The sequence below is a fragment of the Maniola hyperantus genome, chromosome 6, assembly GCF_902806685.2.
Source record: "Maniola hyperantus chromosome 6, iAphHyp1.2, whole genome shotgun sequence".
Classification (NCBI taxonomy): Eukaryota; Metazoa; Arthropoda; class Insecta; order Lepidoptera; family Nymphalidae; genus Maniola; species Maniola hyperantus.
The window spans coordinates 2,941,462-2,967,632 of NC_048541.1; the positions used below are offsets into that span (position 1 = coordinate 2,941,462).

The window sequence follows — 26,171 nt, forward strand, 5'->3', positions numbered from 1 at the left end:
GAGGTGATTGTGATCGACATTGTAGCTGTCATTCTACCGCAATCACGCAGCAGATAACAAAAATAGTTTGGCACTACTTTGACAGCTATGTTTTTTAAAACAAGGTCTAGCTCTGGATGGTCCGTTAACTATAGAATAGTCCGTAATAGTCCAACAATTGTCCATGCCTTATTATCTGAAATCATAGAGCAAAATTATTATTTTAAAATTCTTGCTCTGATGCTCTGAATTCACATTTTTATGTGTTTTTTAAAAGTTACGGCTTTAGATTCTAGTTTTTGGGGATAGCTGTCATAAAAGTAAAAAATGTTTTGTTTTTATACAATTACAATCTTAAACAATTATTCAATTAATACAGTAAGTTTAAAATGGGAATAAGTTCTAGATTAATAAACATATTAATCGGCCAGGTAAATGAGTTAAGTTACGATATTAATATCATTTACTGCATACAGATTTATTGAAATTATTTATTTTTATTGCAGATCATAAATCATTCATGTGATAAAAATGGAATTGTTAGAAATTATAAGAATATGCACATTTCTTATAAACATAAAGAAAACGTATTTACTGTAAAGTTGTCGTGTGATTCCATTCAGCATTTGGAAAAAAAAAATTTAGAGTTTCGCAGAAATGAAATTGGACAAGTTTTATTTGATGTTGACAGAGATAAATTTATAAAAAGTGTTTTAGAAAACATCAACGAGGAACCGCAGTTGAATAGTAAACCAAAGAAAATAGTGATAGACTTTAGTTCACCGAACATCGCAAAACCTTTTCATGTGGGACACCTGAGATCAACAATCATTGGTAATTTCATAGCTAATGTAAATAAATACTTTAATAATGATGTAGTAAGATTAAATTACCTTGGCGATTGGGGCACACAGTTTGGTCTCTTACAATATGGTTTAGAATATAGAAATATTGCTGTTAATGAACTGGAAAATCCTTTAAAACAATTATATGACATATATGTAGAGGCTAATAAACTTGCAGCAAGCGATGAAAATGTACAGAGTAAGGCTAAACAATACTTCTCAGATATAGAACAAGGTAGAGCTAAGTTGGATAATTGGAGGAAAATTCGTGCAATAACAGTCAAAGAGCTGAATAAAGTATACCACAGATTAGGAATTACATTTGATGATTATCACTGGGAATCTGATTATAACGGAGAAGCTATCAAAGCTATAATGCAAAATTTAGAGAGACAAAACATTATCACCACAGATGTTTCAGGCAAAAAAGTAGCAAAAGTAAAGGACAAAACTGTCACCGTTCTAAAGAGTGATAATTCTACTTTATACCTTTCAAGAGATATAGCAGCTTTATTGGACAGACACAGGAAGTACAGATTTGACAAAATGCTTTATGTTGTAGATAATGCACAGACAGATCATTTTGCTAAAGTTTTTGATATAGTCAGTAGACTTGACAAAGATTGTACGAAAGGCTGTGAGCACATAAAATTTGGTAGGATAAAGGGTATGAGCACAAGGAGTGGCAATGTTGTATTTTTAAATGATATATTAGATGAAGCCAAAGAAAAAATGTTTGAAAAGCAAAAAGAATCTAAAAGTAAATATCTCCAATATTTTCTTAAACTGTGTATCCACTATGTTTGCGCCAACAGCTGCCAACAACCAGAAGAATTCTATTTATAGCATTTTGATTTACTTGGAAGTATGCTGAAGTTGACGTCTGAATGTATTTGATACACTTATACTTACACCAGACTTATTTTAAAATTCATGTACAGTATGCGGCAGTAAGTTATGTACATCAGCCTTCAGAATGACATTTTGGCTTTGTAGAGCATTGTCTCTGTCACTCATACCTATATGACATTTTGTCGGTCTCAACAACAGAGACAACTCTCTACAAATCTGCTATCTCCGTCTAAAGGTTGATGTACTGTCTGCCGTGTACTGTAAAATTGCTAAATTTTGTAACCCCTTACAATTTAAATTTCAGACACAAGAAGTTCTGCTATTAATGAAGAAACCTGTGACGTATTGGGTACTACCGCAGTAATCATCAATGATTTAAAACAACGTAGACAAAAAGACTATGTGTTTGATTGGGACAGAGCATTACAAAGCGAAGGAGACAGTGGGATAAAGTTACAGTACCTACACTGTAGACTATGGAGTTTAGAATCTAACGCTGGGGTTGCCCTTCCAAATGAATGTGATCCTAACTGCCTAAATGAAGAAGTCATAGGAGATGTTTTGAGCGAACTGGCAGGATTCGAAGATATACTAAATAGAGCTCTTCTAGAAAATGAAGCATGCATAATAGTTAACTATTTATTTAGACTAGCAAGACATGTTAATAGAATGTTTAATGAGCTCAAAGTAAAAAATGTTGGTAGTGATCTTGGTGAGCAAAGACTTCTTGTTTTTCATTCTGCCAGGCTTACTATCAAAAAAGCATTGGAAGTTTTAGGAGTTAAACCGTTGTATGAAATGTAGTTTTATTTTGTTAAAATAAATTGTAAGATATTCAATAATCAAGTCTTGAATAATAAAATGAAGTATAAATAATTATGAATCTGTTTTTATTAATTTGTGTAATCCAACCATTCGTCTGTTGATATTTTGATACTAATGTACAGAGAAAAAAATTCAAAACCTTAGAAAATTACCAAACTAATTTTTGCATAATTTTTGATTTTGTTAAGGAAGAACAAAATGAAACCCTTGCATTATAGCGTATAAAAAATAAATTTTGTCTATGTTGACCTAGAGACCATAGACCTAGAGACACGTCTTATTGACGAACCCCTCCCAATTAGGAGGGAAAATTGAAATACTTTATCAAAAAATCATAATTTAGTTCATAATCCTTAGACAAATGGTCAATAATCATGTGAAAATCAATAGTTTATCACTTTTAGAGATTTTTGAGGAACAAAAATAATTATTTTAGTGTATTATTATAACATAATTTGAGCAGAAAAATGTTCGGGTATTTTCGACAACATTCGGATTTATACGCGTTGACGTCAGAAATATTGGACCGATCCTGCGTCAAGTCGGCACTTCCGGCAATCACGTGGTATGCGCGGACCAATCGCAGCGCTTTGTTTCTTTATAGGCCGACATTTTCTGACAAGCGTAGAAAAAGTTTTCATCAACAGCCGCCATTTTGCGCTGGAGAGACTGAGAAGTATTTCGGAAATTGTCGTGTAAATTTTCTGTTTTTTCTTACATCATTTATCATAAACTGTACCATTCCGTATATTTTAAAGTGTTAAGTGAAATCGTGTAGTTAGATTGGTAAAATAAGGTCCAATAAGTAGCGAAATCTGGTGATATTGTTTTCATTTATTGTGCTAGTTCCGTCGGAAGATGGTGAGAGGGTCTGTGTAGCTCTTCGATTCGGAGCTTTGTAATGGCGAATACTTGAGTGAGAAATTTTAATATGTGCCTTCAATGGTTTGGAGGACATCGAACGATCGGGATGTGGGTGAATTACAATGTGATGGATGACAAATCGCTCTAAAATGTTATTTCTTAAAGATATAAGACATAAAAGTGTTATTTGAATCGGCGGGCCGAAATATTCACGACGGCTTACGTTTAGTAAACAGAGCCATGGCCGATCATCATGTGGAGGAGCCGCCTAACAAGCGGGCTAAGATGATGCGGGACCCTTTCCAGGGTTCTTCGGACACCGGAGGTCAGTATTTTTGTAATTTTTTGAGTTTTTGAGATGTTCAAACCCTGCTGTCATTATTACAATACTATGATTTTGACATTTTGCCGTCGCTCTTGTTAGCGCCGTGCAAGTTTTGCGTCGTATTATTGTTTTTTGAACTGCTGGGATCGAATGAATCGCTTAAATATTGATATAGTTAGGTTTATTTCATTAGTTTTCAATATTTTCGTGTTATGAAATTTTTTTCGATACATTTTGATATATTTTGGTCAGTACCAAATCTTAGTTATCACAGCAGTCAAAAAGTTTTCTAACAAGTTATTAGTTAAAGTTTCTTGTTAAGAAAGCAAAATAAAATTCGAGGTTATAATTTTTTCTTTTATATGCCTCTAGGCTTAAGTTTTACATAAAAACATGGCAGGGTTTCAACTCCCAATAAGTTTTTTAAAATTTCTTAGTATTCAGTTTAAATCACCAATTATCAGCATAATACAAATACATGTATCATTATTTTAAGAAAAGTTGTTTAATACATTAAACTTGATATTGACATTTGATTGTTAACAATGATGGGTGACCTACTTAACTTTTGTTATTGTAACAGTCAAATACTTTCTTAGCTAATAACTACACTTTAATGTACATTATATCACAATATATCCTATGATACTTATGTATGATGTGATAGCAATATAAATTCTCTAGACCCAGTAAAATTTTGAAAAAATATTATATTAGATCTAAGTTCCTCCTTACTTTTATTAGATTCCGGGTTCTCAAACCTGGACATGTTCGACCTGGAGAAAGATCTTCCTGATGAATTGATGGGTTCCTGGGGAGAACAGCCCGGTGTGGCAGGGCCCAAGCCCCCGGCGCAGGGGCCCGGCCCCGGGGGACAAATGGCCCAACAGCAGTTGAATGGGGATGACCCAACGGCTGCCATGCAGAGACAAATAAACAATCATCTCATACAACAAGTGAGTATCTGGGACTGATGGAATTATTCACACTTTTCTTAGTTATATAGTTTCTTAGTATATACTGTATAGGTAGGCGGAGCCCGGCTCACTAGATCATGTCACACTGACCCAGGAAATATGCCTATGGCAGCACTCCCCTTCGACAGCTCCTAAGTAAGTTTAATAAGAGAGAGATGGATAAAAGTTTAAGTGCTAGAAAGAGACAAATCACCTAAATTTTAGACAAGCAGTGTTGTGTGAGCTGAATTGCGCTTTATTACATTGTAATAAGTTGCTATTTATTTCAACATCAAATTCTTGCAAAAAGAGATTGCCCATTTTCTTAGGAGCTTTGGGCCCCCCCTTATATAATTGTTATGTCACCATGGTTTTAATTTTATCTTGTAGACAGATAATTAACTCTTTATATTCTGCAAACGATTTCTATTTATTCACCCTGGATATAAAGAAATCTTATTTTTTATATTGCTGATATTGAGGTTATATTTGATTAATACTTCTTCAAAATAAATGCATGTTTACGATTCTAACTGTAATTGTGGATATTTTCAATAATAGAGTGAAAAAAAGTCGTTATAAAACATAATCGTAAAAAAATAACACATAAAAAAAAAAATGTTTTGACACGACGCCACAAAAGAGGGCCCGTTCATGGGCGATCTCCTTTCAACTAAATTGGTTCCAGTATTATTTATATATATCACTAGCTGATGCCCGCGACTTCGTCCGCGTGGATTTACGTTTTTCAAAATCCCGCGGGAACTCTTTGATTTTCTGGGATAAAGAGTAGCCTATGTCTTAATCCAGGGTATAATGTATCTCCATTCCATTTCAATTTCAGCCAAATCCGTCCAGTAGTTTTTGCGTGAAGGAGTAACAAACATACACACACATACACACTTTAGCATTTATAATATTAGTATGGATAAGTCGGGACAAAATGTATATTATATTTTTCCATGAATATAAATAAAATAATTTCAAGTAGGGACATGACTCGGCAGGAAAGCAGAACCGGTATAAGCTAAGACAAATGCTATGAAGAAGAAGAATTTTAAGTAGTGTAATTGAAAATTTGGAGAGTATCCTATACTAATGATGTTATGTCGTTTGCTGGTCTTTTCACAGGGCAACAAGAGTGGCTTAGTTGGCCACAACAACCCATTGGGGTTGAGTCTAGGCAGTAAGAGTCCTAACTTACAGTCGCCGCCTAACGTGTCCGTCTCCAAGGACCTGATGGGCGGCATGCATCAGCAACTTATACCAAATACAAGCCATCCAAATCAATTGCATTCATCCATGCCCATGAGCTCCATTCAAGGTTAGTATCTTTTTTATACTAAAGTAATATATTATTTGATTGACATATAAAAAAATTACTTTTACAGGCTCACGCACCGAGAGTTCTGTACCTTTTTCGACATTTTGCACTATAAATCAAAAATGATATGCATAAAAAAAATAAAAATATGTTTTACAATGCACAAGTGAAGCCCTTTCATATGATAACCCACTTGATATAGTTATCTTACTTTGAAAGTAGAAAATAACCATTCATGACCACAATTTTTTTTTTTTTTTGGGTGATGTAACCACAAATTTACGGTTTTCACATTTTTCCCCTTATGTCTGCTATAAGACCTATCTACCTGCCAAATTTCATGGTTCTAGGTCAACGGGAAGTACCCTGTAGGTTCCTTGACAGACACACAGACAGACAACTAAGTGATCCTATATGGGTTCCGATTTTCCTTTTGAGATATGGATCCCTAAAAACAAACCACAAGTAAAATTGAGATTGAGATGATATATATTCTTTCTTAATTTATCCATCCATATGTCCATCTATGAATTCTGAAACTGAGTAACCTCCTTTATGTTTACTTCAATCTATGCGACATTGGCGAAGTAAATTGTGCTGTGGTGACACTACCAAAAGCCACTAAGCCAGAAACTACAACAATTCCATCTATATTGTACATCTTTAAAATACATAAAATTAAAAAATCAAAAGGCAGATCTTGCCTTCTTTAACCAAGTGTTTACATTCTTCTTTACCACAGAATTCTGAACAAGTTAATAGAATTTTGTTTTCTTACTACTCTTTAATACCGTGAAATCGTACCACCGGATTTGAGCAACTCACTCATTCACTCTAATGAGTTTAATTTATGTTAAATTAAACTGTAATCCTATGAGAATACAGCTGTTTTTCAATAACGCGAATTGATGTTTCACTGCACATTAAGCGGTGACACTGTAAGGGAATATTAAAGCATCCAAAAAACGTAAATTAAACTGTAACTATATGAGAATACGGCTGTTTTTCAATAACGCGAATTGATGTTTCACTGCACATTAAGCGGTGACACTGTAAGGGAATATTAAAGCATCCAAAAAACGCAAATTAAACTGTAACCATATGAGAATACGGCTGTTTTTACAATAACGCGAACTGATGTTTCCCTGCACATTATGCGGTGACACTGTAAGGGAATATTAAAGCATCCAAAAAACGTAAATTAAACTGTAACCATATGAGAATACGGCTGTTTTTACAATAACGCGAATTGATGTTTCCCTGCACATTATGCGGTGACACTGTAAGGCCATGCAGACCGAGCAGCGAAGGCGAATAGTGGGCGTGGCCGATGGATATCGAACGTTCGCTCGCCTTCGCTGCGTTGTAGGCGAGCGAATCTGTAGGGGAAACCAAAGGCAAAGGCTTCGCTGATTCTACAACAGCAAAACCAGCGAGTGTTCGGCGTGGAGTGTTGAGTGGAATGGCGAAGAGACGTCGCTTCTATTGTCTTATGAATTTAAACTCATTTACATTGACATACGGTTGAAATTGTCAAAAATTAAATCATATCATTCCAAAAATGCAATTTCCATAGAAAAAAGTGTTACAATAGCTTATACTTGAGCTTCTTATTTCTGTTATTTGACCCTCTGAATCTTCCATTTTCGCACCTCAGCTGACATTGATCGATTATTCGCGACTTAAAACAATTCCGGATCGGACATCTGAGATGCTTTGTTTGCTTTGCCGTAAAATAAATCGCAATCGGCCTACAAACTGTAGTCTTCAGTAATTTAACTCCACATGAGCATAAAGGCACTGGATAAGCATAACTTCATCTTAAGGCCAACACATGAAATGAAGTGGAATGGGACCAAATTCTAAAATTCAGCTTTAGTTACTTCAATATAAGGTTGAAAATGGTTTACTGAATACAGAACTGGAGACTCAAAGGACTGCTATACTGCTAAAGAAAATAAAGTTTAGTTGTTATCAAAAAACATGCTGCGCCTTGATTCCAGTACACTCTTTGAATGTGCATTGCGCCTAATACGCTTTACAATAGTTAATATTATGAACCAGATGAACTAATGTTCGACTTACACTAAACATACTGATTGCTCTGAACCACTGGCATACATAATGCGTATGGGCCCTACCCTTGTATTTTAAAACAGCATTACTATGTTTAAAACAGTAATAAAAAATGAAAATTTAAAACACGCGTCGTGTGGCATTGGGTCGGGTCATGTATTATAACCGCCTTTGTCTGTCATAACTCATAACTCGCTTGCCCACAGGTGGGATGAACGTGGCGAACGTGGGCAACATGGTGGTGACGAACAGCAACATGTCCGGGCCGGGCATGCTGGGCGGCGGCATCATCAACAACGTGAGCAAGCAGCTGCCCGCGCTCATGGCCAACAGCCACCACCCCGCCCACGGCGCCCACAACGCGCCGCAGCACCATCCGCACGCGCAGGTACGTGTCTGCACAACATGAGCATTTGCTTGGGTAACAAATATGTACATACTGTTGAGTTATACATACAGTACCTGTGCAGAAATCTTATTTTTGAATGGCGCGAAAATATCTCCAATATCAACCGAAAGTGTTTCTCTGCATCCTTGGCCACAGTTTTACAAAAGAGACAAGTTCTTGAAATGTTCTAGTTTATGATTTTGTAATATTATTTCCAATAATTTTTCACAACTCTTAACTCCACTGGGATTTATTTTCAATTCGACTTACATGAATATTACATATAAAAGTGTTGTTTTGGTTGAACACGCCCATATAGTGATATGGGCGTGGTCAACCAAAACAAAGTTAACAGTATACACAAAGTCGGAAAGCGTGATGGCAAAAGTATTGTAAATGGTACGATTTGTATTAGCAGAGGGCGTTAGACGTTACCGTCGCGCTTTGTATCAGTTCAAGCCGTATATTTTAGATTCTTGTATAATCCGAGATTACCAGAGATGACGGAGAATCAGAGAAATAGAGACCTAATTTTGTTCATCGAATGCTCAAAATTCTGTATTCATGTTCTTAGACATGACAGGTACCAACTCCTTCAGACCATCATGATGGGCAAAATTGAGGAAACGAGAAGCGGTAAAGGAAGGATTAGTGGCTTAGGAACATCCGGGCATGGCGACTTTGGCGAAAGGATTTTACATGACGAGATGACTGCCAACCTTCAATAGTGGAGAGGCAAGACAAGAAGAATTCTGAGATTTAAAAAAAACATGTTTACAGGCAATGCAGAACGGCCCTCTTGCTGGAAGAGTAGGGGGTGTCGGCGGAGTGGGAGTAGGCGTCGGAGTGGGTGTGGGCATGCAGGCGCCTATGCGCTCGGGTCTAACGCACGGTGCCCACGCGGTGCACGGCGCGCACCCGGGACACGCCCACACGCGCATGGTCGCGCCGGGCGGTGGCGGACATCCTCTAGCACCGTATCATCCCGCGTATGGCCAGCCGGCGGCGGGCGGTGCGGCGCAGCGCGCGGCGGGCGTGCGGTTTGGGCCGCCGCCCGAGGCCGGGGGCGGAGCGGCGCAGGCCGTGCCGCCTGCGCCCTCCCCCCAGACGCCGGGTGCACCTTCTGGCGGACAGGTATTGTACTATACTTATTAACTCTGTGTGTTTCTTCAATTGGTATTTAAGGTTTCCGGTATTCATTCTTCTACTTTGTGCTTCTGCAATTATTATTAAAGGTTTCCAGTATTCATTGCAAAAAATTCCCTTGCCCACTCTTATTCACAATGAGAAATTCACACTGAAGTTGGGCAACATTTAGCTCAATGTTGTTAGTTTATATTAAGTAATTGTTAGTTAGCTGTTAAGTATTAAGTATACCAATAAATTAATGTGTTACGTGTAGGTACCTATCGACTGTCGACGGCACTGGTGTACGGAAAAACTTATTTAAAATTTATGAATGCACCAAACTTGTTGTAAACTATAAATAATTCTTCTTTAATAAATAAATAAATACAAATACAAAAAAATATATACAAAAACCGAGCCTCGTTGCATTTTCCTTTCAATGATTTTCTATTCATCCATAAGACTGCTTTCTGCTTATTAGTGTCGACTAGCCTGCTGTACATGCAGGCTTAGGATCGTATCCTCGTGTTATAATTTCAATTGATTGTGTACGCGGTGCAGTCGCAGCCGCAAGCGGCGACGCAGGGCGCGGCGGGCGCGGCGCCGGCGCAGGGCTCGGGCTCCATCGCCGACCCCGAGAAGCGCAAGCTCATCCAGCAGCAACTCGTGCTGCTGCTGCACGCGCACAAGTGCCAGCGCCGCGAGTCGCAGTCCAACGGCGAGACATGGCAGTGCACGCTGCCGCACTGCAAAACCATGAAGACTGTGCTCAACCATATGATGTCCTGTCAGGTGAGTGCAAGTTCTTCTCCATCTATAAACGCAAAAACAAGGACTCTGGACAACCTTGCCTGTTTATGCATACCTCATATGATATTATGTCAATCGCCAAATGTTGCCACTAGAAGTAATTATCACCACTATATCATCCTACAAATCCAACAACTTAAATCCAAAAGTGTACAATAGTACCGTACCTACTTTGAATAAATGATTTGATTATTGAAGAGGCTTCTCACACTGATACGAAAGGATCAAACAGCAATCACGCGATTGGAACCTAAGATGGAAAGCAACTTACAACGATCTTACTAGAAAACACCACAGGTATCTTCAATCGTTCACTATGAAGCCCGATTCACGCTAACAAAGTGTACGCCTGTGACCTCAGAAGCCTATAGTTCCAAGATACAACAGTTGAAACAGCTGAGCCGCTGCATGACACCCACTCGGAGATAGATGTTCTTATTGTTACGGTCGAGCCCATAACACGGCTCCTATAAAATATATTTTAAAAGTACATGTTGCCAGCGACTTCGTCCGCGTCCCGCAGGAACTGTCTTTTCCCGTGGATTTTACAAAAAATAATCTTTTATACAAACCTTGTCCTGGCATTAGGGATGACTACTAGTCAAATCAGTAATCACTTTTTATAAACGTTAAAACACTTGCTTAGTAAGCTTGTATGAAATACACAGATGTGACGTCATAAGTATTTGACTTTTTTAGTTAAATCAACGCTGGTGTTGAGTTAATCCAGAATATATTTGAAAACTGGGAGGAGTCACGCGATGCGCTTGGCGTTTTCTGTATTTATCCAAGGCTTTCGACTGAGTTGATCATGAAACATTGGTCACGAAATTGCACCATTACGCAATTAGGGTTGCAAAATTGAAGTTGATGACTTCTTACCTATATGATTGAATACAAAAGATATACGTGAATGGAAAGCGATCTTCTGGATCTGTTGTTAATATAGGGGTCCCACAAGGTTCCATTTTAGGACCTTTTCTATTCCTCATTTACATTAATGACCTTCCTTACCTCGCTAAGGATAAGTACGGAATTACATCGATATTTAACAACTTCGGACGGGCAGACAGGCTTTGTGTGCCCAATGCTGAGGCACTTGAAGCAGCGAAGAAGGGGCATTCCTCTAGCATTTGAACCTCGGCAGAGCTCCAACCAACCCGTCATCAGAGATCACCTTAGCCACCTCAATGGGGCAGTGCAAGACAGCCATGCCCACCCCTCTGGGGCCGGACAGCACCTCTCCAAATTTTAAGAACGAGCAGAGCATAGCAAGACACAATGATTAAATTTTGGTACAACTTAAGAGGTAAAATTTAAAATGGTTAGCAAGCTTAAAACTAACAGTGGACATAGATTTTTTGAAATTTGGACAACCCTTTATTTAATAGTTCCTGAGAAATAAATTATTTTAGACTTTGAATTTTCCAATTTGGTGCAGTCGTTCGGAAGTTATGCGCGTACATACATTTCGGCGATTCATATTTATATAGATAAAGCCCTTGCCTTCGGGTAGTGAGTTTTCTAACTAGTGTTTTTGTTGGTAGGCGGGGAAAAACTGTGCAGTACCGCACTGTTCGTCGTCCAGACAAATCATCAACCACTGGAAGCATTGCAACAAACATGACTGTCCCGTCTGCTTACCTCTCAAACAAGCGGACCGGACTAGAACAAACACTATGAACCGTGAGTTATTTTACTTTTATTTCCACCGCATCGTTTCTCACACTTTGTCTCAACCCTGTGAATTATTATTACGATATTGGTGCTGATTCTGAGCACAACTAAATTTTAGAGTATTCACATCCCCTTACTTATGTATTATGAAAAGGATTAAATTTAATTTACAGCTGTGACTTAAGCTGCCAGTCACAAGGCTATTGTTTAAATTTGTAGCATGTATTAAAATTTAGAGTCTTTAAATGTAAAATTTATGTTCCGCCCTTTTTTAGCAATATTAAAAAGAAAAAAATGCACATACTCTAAATTTAGTTTAGAAAAAGACAACAGAATCGGTGCCATTGGGGCCGATTTTCTAGTACACAATCTCTAAATTAACAGATCTAAATCTAATGCTATCCTTTTCCTCAAGCAACATTATGAAAGGGATAGCAATAGATTTAGACGTGCCATTTTAGTTTAGTTTAGAGATTGTGTACAATGGAATTAGCCACATTGTAATTCTAATAACAAGTTTTTGAAAATTTTTCAACTGAAAACTTATTATTTGCAATTTTTTTTAATATTAATGTTCTATACAGTTTGGTTGCGTTTGTGAGTTGAGGAACGATGGTTTTGGGCCAAAACATGTCTAACTTACTAATCTATTTATATGTTGGTTGCTTTTGTGTTATAGCCCGTCTGTTTGTATTGTATTAATAATTATAGCAAGAATTCTCATAATGGAGGACATTACTTTGAGGCCATTTCATTTTCACATAGTGTTAACATTGAAATGATTCATAATACACCATACAAGATAACCTCACATTCATTTTGTTCAACTCATAAATGACCATCGGTTAAATTAGGGCCTTAATAGCTCAACGGTCAAAGGAGCGGACTGGGATTCGAAAGGTCGCCTGTTCAAACCCCACCTGTTGCACTATTATCGTACCTACTCCTAGCACAAGCTTAACGCTTAGTTGGAGAGGGAAGGGGAATATTAATCATCATATTGAACTTAGCTAATATTCTTTTTTTTTAAACATTTAACACAAAATACATTGAATGACTTGAAAACGTATTTGGTTGTTTAAATATCTGTCGACTGTAACTTTCAGAAAAAAAAATTGACCACTATGCGTCTCTGGGAATTGTCAAGGTCCGTTAATATTTTGACAATGTAAAGGTAGCGGAGGTCTAAGGTTTCCTGTACATGAAGCTGCACCGTTGCCAGATTGTAAGTTATTGTGAACAAATAAAAATCACATATCAACTGTGAACTGGCAACAGGGATCTACACTGCCAATTTATCCCGATAAATGGTGCATAAGTGAACGGGCCATAGAGGTAGTATCATCTGTGGATCGGCTATGACATAATTAAAAAAAACTTGACATGTAAACTTATGAAACCTCCTTAAATCTGTAAAAAACTATGAAGAGGACGGCTTGCATTGGCCAGCCTCTTGTGGCGCTCTCTGAGATCAGTTTTGCGATCTGTGGATCTACACTGGTACTTACAAGTTTAACAACTTTACAGGGTGTAGAAAAATACTTGTTTACATTACCTAAACAGTACACGCCTACCAGTGTATACAAAAATCTTCTGGTGCAGTTACATGCTTTTCAAATTTTTGTCCCAAACTAGGTAACTATCTTAAACCATGACACTGCAGAGTACAAAATATTATAGTGTATAATAATATAATCGTGAAACATTTGAGATAGGACATGTTGCCAGTTTACGGTCAATGTGATCCTTACCGGCGCCACACTGCTACTGTGATTTTATTACGTGGAAATAGTAAGCAGCGATCACAGTGTGGCTAATTCTGTTGTGCACAAACTATAAACTAAACTAAAATGACACATCTAAATCTATTGCTATCCCTTTCATAATGTTGCTTGCGGAAAAGGAAAGCACTCGGTTTAGACCCGTTAATTTAGTTTAGTTTAGAGATTGTGACTCAAAGAGAATCGGCCCCATTATAGCACTCTGATCAGATCGCAATGGCGGTGTAGGGCCGTATACACAAAATAGCAGCGGTGGGATGGCAACAACGTGGCGCCGGCAAGGCTCGTATATCTGATTTTTATATTTTATATTAATTTACGGTCTGACCACGGTATGGCTACAGGAAGCCTTATCAGTATTAAATTTTGGAGTATTCGTATCCTCTTCTTACTAATTTAATATGAAAAGGACAGATACAGTTTGACAGTTTTAAATTTAATTTATAGCTGTCAAACCTCGTGGCTTTAACTGCCAGTCTATTCTTAAGACTATTGTTTAAATTTGTAGCGTGCAAAAAATGCAATAAAATTTATGTTTGGTCCTTTAGTAATATAAAAAAGAAAAGGATGCAGATTCTCTAAATTTAGTTAAGAAAATGACAAAAGAATCGCCGTCATAATTGTCTCTCGGAATTTGGAACTGAAAAGCTATGCGTGCGGGCGAAGGTGTTTCACGTTTGTGTAGTGCCATGAAGTTATTGGGAACAGTTCGGTTGTGCACAAGCAAATACTAAGTATGACTGCAGGTTCATTCTTTTCTAATTAACTGGCATAAACCTTAGTATATTGGGGAAGAGTGTATAACCGAACGAGCAGCAACGAGTGTGTTTGTCCATTGCTAGCGGCCGCGGTATCCCACTCGACGACGGGCGTGGGGTCGGTGGGCGGCGTGGGCGGGGTGGGCGCGGCGGGCGGCGGCGGCGTGGGCGTGGGCGCCGTCAGCGTCAACGTGGCGGCCGCGCCCGCTCCCAGCGCCCTCCCGTCCGTCAACCCGCTGGCAGGTAAGGCGCTGATACGTCACACCACTTACTCATTTACACTGTATACATGGTAATTGCATGATCTGTTCAGACCATGCTTGTTCCCAGAATAACGACAGATTGTTAGGCTGGCCGCAATATAAATTGTCTTTCAGAAAAAATTATGTCGCGCGCTGGAAGCCACGCCGCTAATACATTTTGTACTGGACTACCAGAATGTAGCCATATCAGATGTACGCAAAGTAACTGGGGACAGAAAGGTTTCTCACACGCATGTTATGATAAGAGGCGGCCTGGTGCGGTTCATACAAAAGTTGCGTTCCTCCGTACATTTTCGAAGTGGTGGTGTTTGGACCATGTTCCCTTTGTATACTTAACTAACGCGTAACTATGAATGAGATATGTGTCTGCACTAAGTCAGCAAATGGCAATCCATTTCTACAGTGTGTTTTTTTTTAACTGGGACAGTACAGGAGATTCCAAAACTATAAGAGGGAAACTGTCTTAGGAACCTTCAAGTATTTTTTGTCATTGGCAATTTTTTGGTCAAGCTTGAGTCATTCATAATAATGCTTTCCTATAGCTTTGGACCTCCCCATACTGTCTCGGTTAAAAAGAAAACTGTATGTTAACTTTGACTAACGGGCTATAAATTATTAAAATACGTCATTTCATACCAGATTGAAGTATTTTTGTGGCTTCTCCCTGAGTTTCATAAAAATTCGCCGTTATTTCTGTTCTTTGTAATAAGGCTATCCATGTACTGAACTGATGCTAAATGTCATAAAAGATCATACGTTTGTCAATTTGTCAAATAATCGTCATTCTTGTAGTTTGTCATTTTATGTCGTGTCGTGGTTGCCATCGCTTAGCCGACTGTTTCAAGTCCGTTTTGGTTCAAGTAAATCGTTACAATGCGTAAAATTTAACTTCTCACGCGGCATTTTATCTTTTTATGTCAAAAGTACGATTTTAGTCCTTATTTTAAAGGTGAACCGTACTTTTGACATGACAGTTGACCCATAGAGTTAAAATGGCGCGTGAGTCATTTTGTACAGATTATACTGATTCTGAGCTCAACTAAATTATTGGCACCTTTTTCTTACCAATACGAAAAAGAAAAGGCCAGACAAACCTAATTTTATTTAGATCTGCCAAACCTCGTGACTTTTGACGCCAGTCGTGAGTGAGGCAATTGTTTAGAGTGCACTAAAAAGAATCTTTAAATTTAAAATTAATTTTCCCTCCTTTTTTAGCAATATTAAAAAGAAAAAGATGCAGATACTCTAAAAGTTTAGAGAAAAACATCAGAATCGACGCAGTTTAAAAACATTTGTCGTTCTTTTATCTTAAAATTTAAATGAAGACGTTTTCTGTACTGATCTCGCAACTTGATAGCTTAGAAAGCAACAATGTTCAATGGTAATACCTGTGTTTACTGTTATCATAAATATGCATCTTGCTTCGACTAAGTCGTAGGAAAGGCTGTAAAACTGCTTGCCCTGAATTGCACTAACATTGACTTCAATAAACAATATTAGTGTTTGGCATGGACCTTACAAAATGTTTAAAATCTCTCTAACTGAACATTGTGTTTTTCACAAATCAAAAATTAATTTAAAAAAAAAATATGCATGATTGGATGAAAATGGACTATACATTTGGTAAAGATAATTAGGTAGTTATTGAACTGAAAATTTCTTTAGGTATTTTGGGACGGGCAAACACTTCAAGATCAAGGCATGCTAATGTTAATAGTATTTTGAATGCCGATAGATGTAAAAACTAAACTAATGTTTAATGGTTTTAATTTACGAATCATGAAATTTTAACTTGAAATTTTAATTTGAAAATACAGAAACAAACACTTATTTAATAGTTTTAAGTTTTCACTTCTTTCGGCAGTCCTCATTGACTGCCATTTTTTTTTTCACTAACAGTTGTTTGTATACTACCATATGTTACTAATGGGGATAGGCTCTGACTACTCAGATTAGAATATAGAAATTAAAGGACAAGTATTTGTAGGCAACGTAACAGCGACGGCGGTGCCCACGGGCAACTCGGTCGGCGGCGTGGGCACGGTGGGCAGTGTGGGCGGCGTAAGCAGCGTGGGCGGCGGCGCGGACATGAAGCGCGCGTACGAGGCGCTGGGGATTGCGTGTCCTACGTCCGTGTCGGGCATGGTGGGCGGATTCGCGAGAGCACCTTTCACCCGCCTGCCCGCGCCGCGGCCGCCCGGCCTGTCGGACGTCCTACCGCAGCAGCAGTCCATGCAGCAGCTATTTACGCATCAGCAGCAACCTGATTTGCAGCAGCAATCTCAGCAGCAGCAGCAACTTGTGAGTCAATAAATTAATGATATTACTTTCTTTGTAGTATTGTTTGAACATTTATTTAAAGTTTTCTCTCGGCATAAATCCACGCTTCTTTGAATCTGTAGGTCGATTCTGTAAAACCTGCATCAATCATCATTACAATCGCAATTGTTGTGATTTGCTGAATTTATGCTATTCTTGTTGCATCAATACATTGTAGCCAATAGTGAGCGAGTATCAACCAATCAGAGGTGATTGCGATCGTGACATTGTAACTGTCATTATACCGCAATCGAGCAGCTTTTAAATAAAGACATTTCATGATTGATGAATGATTTTTGGACAACTTTGGTGGGATTTTAATAAAATTTTCCAGTGAAGATGGTTCAGTATATTATATAGTGCATAATATGAGAAAGGACTCGCTATATTTGCTCTGTGCCCATTGTCATGTCAGAAGTACGATTTTAGTCCTTAATCTAAGGGTGACAGTTGACAAATAGACCAAAAAACCGGCCAAGTGAGAGTCAGACTCGCGCACCGAGGGTACTCAGGTTTTTATCGACATTTTGCATGATAAATCAAAAACTATTTTGCATAAAAAATAAATAAAAACCTTTTTTAGAATGTACAGGTAAAGCCCTCTCCTATGATACCCCACTTGTCTTACTTATCTTACTTTGAAAATTGAAAATACTAATTATTTGTTCATGAACACATATTATGTAATTTTTTTTTGTGATGCAACCACAAGTTCATGGTTTTCGGATTTCTCCTTTACTTGTGCTATAAGACCTACCTACCTGCCACATTTCATTGGTCATTCTATAGGTTTTCTCGACAGACACAGACAAAAAGTCATCCTATAAGGGTTCCTTTTTTCTTTTTGAGGTACGGAACCCTAAAAATGGCGAGTCCTTTCTCAAATAGTATGCATTATAAGTAGGGGTGTCAACAGTAAAGTGATCAGTTTGGCACACAGATGAGCAACACGCTGCAGCTGCCGGTGGGGCCCGTCACCGCCAACCCCGTCTCCGGCACGAAGGAGTGGCACCAGTCTATAACACCCGATCTCAGAAACCATCTTGTTCATAAACTGTAAGTACTTCCCTATCATTTCTAATCTTAACACTGGTAGCTTCCCGCGACTTTGTGGGTACCCATACTACCAGGGTCCAGTGGTCCAGGAACCAGTATCTTTGATCACATTTAGCTCTTAATCAATTACAGTACCCGGCAGAAAATATTGTACATAAACCTTTAGAAAGAGATGCGGTGCGGTGAGAGAGCGGTTTCTTCTAGTGTTGTCTCTATCGTTGAGACGACCTACGATCTACGAAACCGAAACCTCATTCTAAAGGTCGATATTGTACAATATTTCCTACCAGCTTCTGTACAAAATTTAAATATTTCTTATGTTCTTCCTAAAAGGGTGCAAGCTATCTTTCCAACGCCGGACCCGACAGCGATGCAAGACAAACGAATGCACAACCTAGTCGCATACGCGAAAAAAGTCGAGGGCGATATGTACGAAATGGCGAGCACGCGCTCGGAATACTACCACCTACTCGCCGAGAAGATATACAAGATACAGAAGGAGTTAGAAGAGAAGCGACAGAAGAGGAAAGAGCAGCAACTTCAAGCGCAGCAGGCGCAGCAGCAGCAGCAACAAAACCAGCTGCAGCAGCAACCTGGGGTCTTAGGGGGTGGGGTGATGGGCGTTAGGCCCATCGCGCCGGGCGTGGGTGTCGTGACCGGCGTGGGCGTGGGCGTGGGGCGGCCCAACCTGCCCACGCAGTCCGGCCTGCCCGGCATGCGCATCCCCTCCCCCGGCATGCCGCTGACGATGCAGGGCAACCGCATGACGTATCAACCTAATCTTGTCGGCCCGCCCGGTCCGAGCCCTAATCAGGTATGTTATTTTTCTTTTTTTAAATTCTGAAAACTTAATTTTTTAACTTACTAACCTAATTGTATCTAAAAAAACTTGAATAAGTCGGATTTTACAAAACAAGACGTAAGTGTAAAGTCTCCGTTCCAGTTGAGTCTGTACAACCCTAGATTGTGCATAACGTTAAGTTTGTATTCAGATGCCGCAAACGCCGAACGGCGGCAGCGTGGGCAGCGTGGGTGGCGTGGGCAGCGTGGGTAACCCGGGCATGTCGCCATTCGGGCAGCCGATGACGTCGCCCGCGCCGCAGTACCCGCTCACCAGCAACGGGCCGCCGCTCGCGTCGCCGGGGCTGAGCGCGGCGGACATCAAGCGCAGCGTGGCCAGCCCGTTCATGAACCACTCGAGCGCGTTCCGCAGCGAGGCGGGCGCGTCGCCGGCGGGCGGCGCGGCCACGCCCGCCACGCCGCTCGCGCACGCCAGCCCCGCGCCCGACGCGCGCCCCGCCTCGCGCCCGCCCTCCGCCGCCGCGCCCGTCTCCGCGCAGATGGCCGCGTTGCAGGTACCACACATACCTCTAGCACACTAGTGATCTCGTGCTCTACCGCGACGACCCTTCAACATAGGTCCCTAACTACGTAGATCGGCGGGGTGATTACGTAAAACGTTGCAGTAGCGACAGCAGTAGCAATGTAGTTCATTTGCTGACTCTCTCTAGCCGCTGTTACGTGTGACGTTTGACAGCAATGATCGCGAGATACGTAATCACCCCCGCGGTTCGGGTCGTTCCTTCATCCCGCACTTACTGCTCCTCTGTATGTAACATTATCATATCCTTACTGTATTGCCTGTATTGTATCTAACAGAGAGATTGCTTTTATAATGTGCACTTGGACGTACCGGTAGTCAGTTTGGCATCTCTGCACTGACCTAAATACAACCCAAACTTCCACTGAATGGAGTGTCGACCAGGCCATTACACATCCTTGATTTTTCATGAACGGGATAGCAGCCAACTCACAGCAGCAGATAGCTTCCTACTTGGAATACCTAGCAATCTCAAGAGGATAAGCAATGCGACGTCTCGGCAACATTCGAACCATTGTTGCCTCTCTGAGGGAGGTGTTACATATCCCAACGACCTAGTTCAAATCACTTGCGCAACAAACTATCCTCGGAGGTTAAGTCATGAGTCACCACCGTCAGCAAGAAATTACCTCGTTGACTCCAACTAACTGGTACCTACTTATCTACATTTTAATATTAGTATTTAAGGTATTTAAACTAAGTGAGAGATGTGAAGAGGGGATTTCGTCGTCACACCTCGACGCTGTCTCTTAGTTAGATTAGGTTGGATTAGAGTTAGGTTAGGTTAGGTTAAAATGTAAGGATTTTATAATAAATTTAGTAAAAGTCTATCTTCGTTTCCTTTAAAAATCCCTCTGGTTGCCGCTTACGTAACTACCTACTACTTGTGGACGTAGCATCCTTTTTGGAATCCAATTTGTTCAAGACTTTGTTTTGTTAACTTGTGTGGTACATGAACAAAATTAGCTGGAACTCCACAATTTATAACTGTAGAAGATCCTAGTAATATTATAAATGTGAAAGTGTGGATGTTTGTTACTCAATCACGCTAAAACGGCTGTACGGATTCGGATGAAATTTGAAATGGAGATAGATTATACCCTGTATTAACACATAGGCTACTTTTTATCCCGGAAAATCAAACAGTTCCCACAAAATGTAAATCTACGCGGACGAAATCAGCATCGGCATCAGCTAGTTATTTATAAATATTTGTGCTTAAAAATAAAAACCTTGTTACAGAACGCAGCCGCCGACGACAGTCCGCCCGACATCAAACGCGAACCAGACGACATACGCATCAAAGAGGAACCGGAAGAGGACTGCGGCGGAAAGGGCATGCGCGACGAGCCCGAGGACAAGGACGCGACCGAGCGCTTCGAGACCAGGCAGGAGCCTTTCAAGCAAGACATCAAGCAGGAAGACATCAAGAGAGAAATCAAAGAAGAACCCATGGAAGGCTCCACGTCCGCAGACGGCACGACCGACCGGGGTCCCAAGAAAATGTTTGTCTTCAAACCCGAAGAGCTAAGACAAGCGTTACTACCAACGCTGGAAAAGCTCTTTAGACTCGATCCAGAGTCCCTACCCTTCCGACAGCCGGTGGACGCGACGGCGCTCGGCATCCCGGACTACTTCGACATAGTCACGAAGCCCATAGACCTGTCGACGATCAAGTCCAAGCTGGACCGCGGCCAGTACAAGGACCCGTGGGAGTACGTGGACGACGTGTGGCTCATGTTCGAGAACGCGTGGCTCTACAATAGGAAGAACTCGCGCGTCTATAGATATTGCACTAAGGTTAGTTATTGTACAAACTATAGATAGATATATAGCCCTAAAGTAGAGATATTTTTCTTTAATTTTACGTCACCATAGCCTAATATTTGAGATATTGTCGTCGATTCAGGATCAAACCGAGAGTTCCTTCACTTTCTTTTTTATTATATACAAAACTTTATTGCACACAAAACGAGAACAAAAAGACAGAACCTATAAACTAAAACAATTGTACGCAAAGGCCTTATTGCTTAAAGCAATCCACCAGACAACCATTGGTGAGAGGAGAGACTAGGTGCATTGGATAGCATATTTTTTTCTTAAACTCAACTCTACTGCAGCCCAAAATTTTTGTCTTTTAACACCTGAAATTTCAGTATTTGGTGTAGAACGTTGACCCAAAACCGAATATTGAGTCAGAAACTCAATTCTTGTTCTGCGGAGCTCCCATACATAGCATGTGGGATATCATTGCACACAGCGACATTGATTTGATCGCGACACAACTGACTTGGTGTTTGTTGTGTGCAGTTGTCGGAGGTGTTCGAGGTGGAGATCGACCCGGTGATGCAGAGCCTGGGCTACTGCTGCGGCCGCAAGTACACCTTCAACCCGCAGGTGCTGTGCTGCTACGGCAAGCAGCTGTGCACCATCCCGCGCGACGCCAAGTACTTCAGCTACCAGAACAGGTGAACATACCACACGACAACATCACACTACACCACCACACTTACAGTACGCGGCCGACCTTTAGAAGGAGATAGCAGATTTGTAGAGCGCTGTCCCTGTCGTTGAGACCGACCAAACGTCTTATAGGTATGAGTGACAGAGACAACGCTCAACAAAGCCGAAATGTCATTCTAAAGGCCGATGTACATTACTTTCGGCCGCGTACTGTATGTATGGCTGTCAGGATTACATTTCGATACTTTGATCTCATTCTGTAGTCATTTTTTATTTCTCAACGTACAGCATCCATCCTGTCGCTTCTCTAGCTGCAGTCTTAGACAAGGTGCAATCGCAGACATTCAAATTCTAAGCTAATAACAGCAAATCTCAAAAAAATATGTTTATTTCATGTAGTTGTAGGCCAACATCACTTGTCAAGGCTCTGTACTACAAGAACTCTCTTCTATTGAAGAACCTGCAAGACACTTAGCAGTTATTTTTTATTATTTTCACATAGAAATAAACAAACATCCTAGGCCTTAGATAAAAGTGCCACCTTTATGAAAAGATTAGCTTGTGCCCGCGACTTCGTCCGCGTGGACTAAACAAATTTCAAACCCCTATTTTAACCCCCTGAGGGTTGATTTTCAAAAATCCTTTCTTAGCGGATGTCTACGTCATATTAGCTATCTGCATATCGAATTTCAGCCTGATCCATCCTGTAGTTTAAGCTGTCCGTTGATAGATCAGTCAGTCACCTTTTCCTTTTATGTATATAGATATGTAGTCACAGATAAAATCCAAAACAACAAAAAAAAAAATGTCAGTGCTTAAAAATTGCATTGTAAACTTACTTTATTAAGACAATGCAAAAATATAAATAATAAATGACAAATATACGCTAAATACTAGTTGGGCACATATTTTCGCGGACACCTATTGAAGTCATCTCATCATGAAGTCAATCACATCACACAATCACAATGTGATTTGAGGTAGGTTTATTACTTAAATGTTGACCACAACACAGATGTCTTGGTTTTCTATTGACGTCAACACTTTGTCTAAGACTACTGCACTGGGCTGTTATAGAAAACTATACAGCATTCCAATAGGATTGATCCAAAAAAATAACAAATATGGCGATACTGATCACGTGACTTTATTTGACATGACCACTAGTGATGCGCTATTGGTGAACTGTATTGGGAATGGACGATTGAACGAATTAACTCTGATGTAAATATTATTACGTTAACGCAATATAAAATAACATTATATATCCATTGATGGGTTGGTAAACAATGCTATATTAAAATAATTTGATTTAAATAACTCGATTAGTTTTCGATTCTGAACGAATTATCGATCTGTACGGTCACTCACATTCATTCATTTTTAATCTGTGGTTGCAATGTCATCTCTGCACAACACTAAGGAAATTAAAGAATGCGAAACGTCAAAACTAGCATTTTAGTTTTCTCTTTGGACCTTAATTTTTGTTTTCATTTAGTTTTTATTGGCGTTAGTGCGTGTTTTTAACTGTTTTATCATCGAGAAAAGTGTTAACGAAGTTACGTGTTAGCGAAAAGGTGTTTGTTTATGTTTTGGATCAATTCAATCGGGCCGGACTTTAGAAGTATTTGAGGTACAAATAAATAAAAGATCATTTGGATTGTGCCTTCTATAATTTTATTAGTAGCAGTAGCCTGGGCCTCAGTAGACTTCAGATAGCCATCAAAACATTAATGTGCTTTTCTTATCATTCCGGTGTAGCTAGGAACAATGCGACGAAGTTAGGATCTACACAGACGTCATTTAGGTTATAAGCTGTGGCTTTATTATTATAGGGCCAGGGATCGATTCCCGGCAGGGGAAATTTAGAATTTTATAATGTCTAAATCTTCTCTGTCTGGTCTGGTGGGAGGCTTCGGCCGTGGCTAGTTATCACCCTACCCGTAAAGCCGTGCTGCCAAGCGATATAGCGTTCCGGTACGATGCCGTGTAGAAACCAAAGCGGCATGGGCTTAATAAAAACTGCCATACTTCTTCTAGGTTAGCCCGCTTCCACCAAGACTGCATCATCACTTTAGATTAGGAATTAGAACAAACAGGTTAGATTGCAGTCAAGGGCTAACTTGTAATCGATTATTTAAAAAAAAATATGTGCCTTTAAATTAAGATATAACCATATATAATATTATATTATTGTAGTGATCCTAGCTACGCCGATACATTTACCTTGTGTTTCAGGTGTGAATCATATAATGTGTAGAACCTATGTAATAATAAGATTATGCAGCCATTATACGGTACCGCAACGGTGGAGGAACTATCTAGACTTTTCAAAAACGTTGGATCGAAATAGGTAAAAACTAAATACGCCTGTGGTGACTTTCATGTTTCCTAATGTAAATTATCGCAATTTTTGTCACTCATACACTCATAAATTATAAAATATCGTTATCTTGTTTTTTGTGCCATTTATTGAAGTGTTACAATAAATATGAATCTGTAGAAATATTTTTATTCAAATAAACCTTTGCAAGTACTTTTGAATCTTTAAATGCACCTACCACTGAATAGAAATGCCTTTCGAGAAGAACTAGTAAGAAACTCGGTGGTTTTTCTTTTCAAAGATTCAATTTACAATAATATACCATGTATCATAGCAATTGCAATTGCTAGAGCGAGCTGAAAGTCAAATCCACGTTCTTTTGTCATTTACATAATCTTCGATTGTATTATATGCTTTTTTCAAGAGCTTTTTTTGAAAAATTTGTGTAGAGGCAAGTCTAAAATTGATTGCGGGATTGATGCAATTTTAACGTATATTAGAGCTGTCTTTCATATTATATAACACTGTACGCGAAACTTTCTCAAAACATTTAACAAATATAATGTGTTAACGCTTGTTATTATAATTGAATATTGCAGTAAATAATATCCAAAGAGTTTCAAAGGCGATCGTATTTTGTTTGTTCATTTATTTCACTTCCTAAAATCACTACACAATTTGCAATTGAATAGCGCTCTAGGTTCCTCCATCGCCGCGGTCTCTTCCAAGTATTCCGGCTCACATCACTGTCTAATACCAAATATCACAGCTTAGCGATCATACAGTTGAGAAATTAACATACTCGTACATTATTACAACAGAGACGGCATTCTACTGCTTATGTACCGCGCTTAATTTGTGGAACGAGCTTACTGATCCCAGATTCGAAATGACATTTGAATAGTGTGAAACCTGATAAAGCATTTTCGCTTCAAACTTCTCAGCTACTCATACAAGAACTATCAAGTTGGAAGGCTTGTTGCACGCAGAGAATCTGCGTGATTATGTTTGAATGTCTTAGCAAATGATTACCCTGGGCTCGTATCCGTATAGTTTTTGACATTTAGCGATTCCAGTGGCCCTACCGCGGTTGTTTGACAGCTACAATGTCACGATCGCAATCATCTCTGATTGGTTAATGCTCGCTCACTATTGGCCACAATGCATTGTTGCAACAAGAATCGCACAAATTCAGCCAATCAGAACAATTGAGATTGTAATAATGATTGATGCAGGTTTTAGATAATCGCCCTACAGTTGCTATTCGGTCGCGGCCTGTCATTTCGTACAAAACTGACGACAGCGGTAATTCTCAAATTGTCACTTCACGGGACGGCAGTAGGTCGATTTCGTAAAACCTGCTTCAATTATCATTACAGACTCAATTGTTATCATTGGCTGAATTTGTGCTATTCTTGTTGCAACAATGCATTTTGGCCAATAGTGAGCTAGCCTCAACCAATCAGACATGATTGTGATCGTGTCATTCTAGCTGTCATTCTACCGCAATCGAGCGGCAGATGTACTGTTTTGTATGGGGATGACAAGTTGCAACTTTTGCGGTAGAATCGCTAAATATTAAAAATAGTTACAGATTCGGCGAGCAGAACGTTTTCATATTTTCACTTTCGAACGCGTTTTGATATCTTAAATCGCGATAATAAAAAGCTAACAAGTGGATGTATGGACGTTTTCCAACTGTATGATTGCTAAACCACTATGTGCCACGAAAGTTGAACATGTTCGTATAAAGCTGCGTCCACACCAATAAAAATTTG

General features: G+C 39.5%; 2 protein-coding genes across 11 annotated transcripts in view; both read left to right on the plus strand.

Annotated features, from left to right (window-relative positions):
• The first annotated feature begins 236 nt into the window (after positions 1-236).
• ArgRS-m (arginyl-tRNA synthetase, mitochondrial) lies at positions 237-2,555 on the plus strand. 2 transcript variants are annotated; one of them, XM_034969450.2, is made up of 3 exons: positions 237-410; positions 486-1,584; positions 1,981-2,555. In XM_034969450.2, the coding sequence occupies exons 1-3, from the start codon at positions 369-371 to the stop codon at positions 2,478-2,480; spliced, it is 1,641 nt and encodes a 546-aa protein (XP_034825341.1). In that variant the 5' UTR covers positions 237-368; the 3' UTR covers positions 2,481-2,555. The 2 variants fall into 2 exon arrangements, with proteins under 2 accessions (XP_034825341.1, XP_069355127.1); XM_069499026.1 differs by having other exon boundaries at positions 292-357.
• A 567-nt stretch (positions 2,556-3,122) lies between these two features.
• Positions 3,123-26,171, plus strand: part of nej (nejire) — a 34,246-nt gene continuing 11,197 nt past the window's right edge. For 3 of the 9 annotated variants that reach the window (XM_069499221.1, XM_069499223.1, XM_069499227.1), the window contains exons 1-14: positions 3,123-3,690; positions 4,435-4,646; positions 5,766-5,970; positions 8,253-8,434; positions 9,215-9,568; positions 10,124-10,354; positions 11,920-12,058; positions 14,673-14,831; positions 16,839-17,152; positions 18,099-18,226; positions 18,560-19,040; positions 19,219-19,581; positions 20,850-21,407; positions 21,918-22,075. In XM_069499221.1, the coding sequence (XP_069355322.1) occupies positions 3,606-3,690; positions 4,435-4,646; positions 5,766-5,970; positions 8,253-8,434; positions 9,215-9,568; positions 10,124-10,354; positions 11,920-12,058; positions 14,673-14,831; positions 16,839-17,152; positions 18,099-18,226; positions 18,560-19,040; positions 19,219-19,581; positions 20,850-21,407; positions 21,918-22,075 (3,569 nt within the window). In that variant the 5' untranslated portion in view covers positions 3,123-3,605. The remainder of the gene's footprint in view (positions 3,691-4,434; positions 4,647-5,765; positions 5,971-8,252; positions 8,435-9,214; positions 9,569-10,123; positions 10,355-11,919; positions 12,059-14,672; positions 14,832-16,838; positions 17,153-18,098; positions 18,227-18,559; positions 19,041-19,218; positions 19,582-20,849; positions 21,408-21,917; positions 22,076-26,171) is intronic. The other 6 variants (XM_069499224.1, XM_069499228.1, XM_069499222.1 and 3 more) reach the window with 5 other exon arrangements.